Below are 3,916 nucleotides of genomic sequence, written 5' to 3'. Positions count from 1 at the left end.
CATGGAGACAGCGGGGGGGTGGGGGGGGGAACAGGAAGGGGAGTCCCAGCAGGGGCTGCCGCAAAACCCCTGGTACAAGTTCCCACACGTGCACACGTGTGTAGGTGGACATATGTACGTGGCCCGCATGTCGGTGGCACCCCACCCACACACACGTGCACAGGCCCACCGGCATGAACCCCTGTGCCCACGCAGCCCTGCCCTGGGGCCCTCGTGGCGGGAGACGCGCGGCACCTGTGATAGGACTCTGTAGACCCTGTAATCCTGCTTAGCTTGACTTTGGGTTATTTTGAGCAAGAGATTAAGGTGATTACGATCACACTGCTGGGGCGCCACACTTCCTCGCTGGGCCTGCGGCAGCTCTGAGCACCCCCTTCTGGAAGCCTGGGGACAGTCCTGTGCTTTCCCAGCCCCTACCTGACACCCTCCACCTCTGCTGGGCTTCGGGCCCTCGGGAGGCCCAGGCGACACAGATCACAGATTGGCACAGGTTCCCGGGCATCCCGGGCAGACGGAGCCTGGTAGGAAGGAAGGGGACGCCCTGGGGGGTGCAGGCTGCAGGTACCCGGTACTGTGCAATGCTCGAGAGGACAGTGGTGACAGAGATGAGCCCTCAGCCTTTCCTGATGTCACGGAGCTCCCCTGCGACTGGGTTTTACGTGACCAGCCGCGTCCTGCGGGGCCTCACTGCGGCTCTCCTGGCAGGCTCCCGGGCTTGGCCCCATCCTGGTGAGCCATTCCTGACCCCAGGTGTCCAGGCTTGGCTGGACCCTGCCCTGGGGTCAGCTCCTCGGCCTGCCAGGACCCCTCCGCAGCCCCTAGCCCCTCTGATCTCTCCCCGTCTTTAGATCAGAAATAGCCTCTTCCCAGGAGCCAGATCAAAATGGTTCTTTATGAAGTTTCCAAAGAGGGGAAAATCCATTTCACATCATTATATATTTTTTTTCTCCTAATTTGAACCGCCTCAGTGCGGACTAGTTGCAGACGTCAATATCGGTGAAATACACTCGGCTGGCTGCCTGCCAGGCCAGAGAGCGGTGACAGAGGCCGGCTGTAAATCCAAATATTAACAAGCAAACACAAACCCATTTCTCCCTCCTGCAGGGAAAACACGAGGGGGCAGGGAGGTCATCCTGCTGGGTGGGTGGCAGGGTCCCCCACACCTCGGTACTCTCAGCCCCGGCCTGCTCCCCGTGAGGCTCCCCACAGCCTGCAGCCCCATTAGCCCTTGGCTGCACCAGACACTGGGTGACGGATGAGGCACCTGTGCTCGTGGGCTGCGGGGCGGGGGGGACACCCTTGCCCAGCCACAAGGTGGGGGTGGAGGGAGACAGCTCAGGCCCTGGGACTGCAGAGTTGGCCCTCCCAAGCCTGGGCGGGGGAGCTGCAGAGTGCGGGGACTTCTTGGCCGAGCGGGCTCCCCCACTTCCAGATCTCGTTGCCAGACTCCACCAACGTGGGGGTGGGGTGCGGAGAGGGCACAGGGATGGGGTGGTGGCCTCGGAGGCCTCCCAGCTGATTCATTTGGGGAAACTGATGCTCAGAGAGGGCACAACTTGCCGGAGAGCTCAGACCAAGCCCCGACTGCTGGTGGCCAGGTCAGGCACCTCAGGATTAGTCTCTGAAGGAGCTTGAGAGGAGCCATGCTCCGGAAGGATCCTCTGTCTGGGCTCAGGACATCCGCAGGGTGCACTGGACCCCTACAGGGGGCCCTCTCGCAGCAGAAGTGGCATCTTAGCTCCCAAGTGGAGGGCACAGAGCCCAGCAAGGTCATTCAGACACATACATGTCCCCACTGGGGCAGCCCCTTCACCTGTTGGCCAGGTGACTCTGCCCCGTCTCTGGGCCTCAGTTTCCCATCTACCCAGGGCTATGCTCAGTGGGGAGTGGGCCGCGTGGGTCCCGACTGCACGCAGTCACAGTTCCTGGGAGCCCAGCCACACAGGTGGCGTCACATCCCCTCTGCAGATGAGGAAGCTGAGGCAGAGGTGGGAGGAGCCCCAGTTTTTCTCTGTCTTCCTGCCTGCCCCCCGTGCCCCCCACCCCTGCGCCCTGAGGAAGCTTCTGGCCCCATTTTCCAGCAGAGGCTCTCGGGAGCCAGGACTCAGGCCACACCCGTCTAGGGGGCCTCAGTGACCTCTCTCCTCTTTTGTCTTGCAGCAGGGACTTCCGCGGAGCAGAGGCACCAGGCGGAGCTGCCAGGACACGCAGGCCCATGGGGAAGGAGGCTGTGGTCACCGCAGACCTGGGGCAGACTACGAGGGGCCGCGGGCTGTGACGGAGGTGTTCCCCCTCCCCAGCACTCGCACCACGAGGCCATGCAGCTTGGGACAGGACACGGCTGAGAGTGCAGACCGCTCCCCGTCCCACCCCGTCTCCCCTCTGGGAGCTGCCACCCAGCCCCCCACCGGGTCCCCTTGGGTAGGCTAAGCAGGGTCTTCCGCAAGGGTCTCGATGGCCGGGCGCGGGTGGGGTGTGCTGTGGGTGTGCGTGGCGGCTGCCACCCTGCTGCACGCGGGAGGGCTGGCCCACGGCGACTGCTGGCTGATCGAGGGTGACAAGGGGTTCGTGTGGCTGGCCATCTGCAGCCAGAATCAGCCTCCCTACGAGGCCATCCCGCAGCAGATCAACAACACCATCGTGGATCTGCGGCTCAACGAGAACCGCATCCGCAGCGTGCAGTACGCCTCGCTGAGCCGCTTCGGCAACCTCACGTACCTCAACCTCACCAAGAACGAGATCGGCTACATCGAGGACGGCGCCTTCTCGGCCCAGTTCAACCTGCAGGTGCTGCAGCTGGGCTACAACCGGCTGCGCAACCTCACGGAGGGCATGCTGCGGGGCCTGAGCAAGCTGGAGTACCTGTACCTGCAGGCCAACCTCATCGAGGTGGTCATGGCCAGCGCCTTCTGGGAGTGTCCCAACATCGTCAACATCGACCTGTCCATGAACCGCATCCAGCAGCTGAGCAGCGGCACCTTCGTGGGCCTGGCCAAGCTGTCCGTGTGCGAGCTGTACAGCAACCCCTTCTACTGCTCCTGCGAGCTGCTGGGCTTCCTGCGCTGGCTGGCCGCCTTCACCAACGCCACGCAGACCTACGACCGCATGCAGTGCGAGTCGCCGCCCGTCTACTCCGGCTACTACCTGCTGGGCCAGGGCCGCCAGGGCCAGCGCAGCATCCTCAGCAAGCTGCAGTCCGTCTGCACGGAGGACTCCTACGGGGCCGCAGTCGAGGTGATCGGGCCCCGCCTGGTGCCAGGTCGCTCACAGCTGGGGCGCTCACCGCCACCACCGCCACCTCCCGAGCCCAGCGACGCGCCCTGTGCCTACGACGAATGCTTCTCCGGCGACGGCACCACCCCGATGGTGGCCACACTGGCCACCCAGGCCGAGGCCCGTCCCCTCATTAAGGTCAAGCAGCTGACCCAGAACTCGGCCACCATCACTGTCCAGCTGCCCAGCCCCTTCAACCGCATGTACACGCTGGAGCAGTACAACAACAGCAAGCCCTCCACCGTGTCCAAGCTGACCCAGGCCCAGGAGGAGATCCGCCTGACCAACCTGTACACGCTCACTAACTACACCTACTGCGTGGTGTCCACCAGCTCCGGGACCCAGCACAACCACACATGCCTCACCATCTGCCTGCCCAAGCCGCCCAGCCCACCCGGGCCGGTGCCCAGCCCCTCCACGGCCACCCACTACATCATGACCATCCTGGGCTGCCTCTTTGGCATGGTGCTGGTGCTGGGTGCCGTGTACTACTGCCTGCGCAGGCGGAGGCGCCAGGAGGAAAAGCACAAGAAGGCGGCGGCAGCGGCGGCGGCTGGCAGCCTGAAGAAGACCATCATCGAGCTCAAGTACGGGCCAGAGATGGAGGCGCCTGGCCTGGCTCCGCTGTCCCAAGGCCCACTGC

At 64.2% G+C, this 3,916-nt stretch overlaps 1 protein-coding gene across 1 annotated transcript in view; it reads left to right on the top strand.

The window, feature by feature from the left end:
• Elfn1 (extracellular leucine rich repeat and fibronectin type III domain containing 1) overlaps positions 1–3,916 on the top strand; it is a 59,930-nt gene that overhangs the window by 55,551 nt on the left and 463 nt on the right. The window contains exon 3 of the mRNA XM_048785184.1: positions 2,161–3,916. Coding sequence (XP_048641141.1) covers positions 2,455–3,916 — 1,462 coding nt within the window. The 5' untranslated portion in view covers positions 2,161–2,454. The remainder of the gene's footprint in view (positions 1–2,160) is intronic.

The sequence above is a fragment of the Marmota marmota genome, unplaced genomic scaffold, assembly GCF_001458135.2.
Source record: "Marmota marmota marmota unplaced genomic scaffold, marMar, whole genome shotgun sequence".
NCBI lineage: Eukaryota > Metazoa > Chordata > Mammalia > Rodentia > Sciuridae > Marmota > Marmota marmota.
The sequence above is the reverse complement of the archived record's forward strand: the minus strand, read 5'-3'. Positions and strand labels throughout refer to the sequence as shown.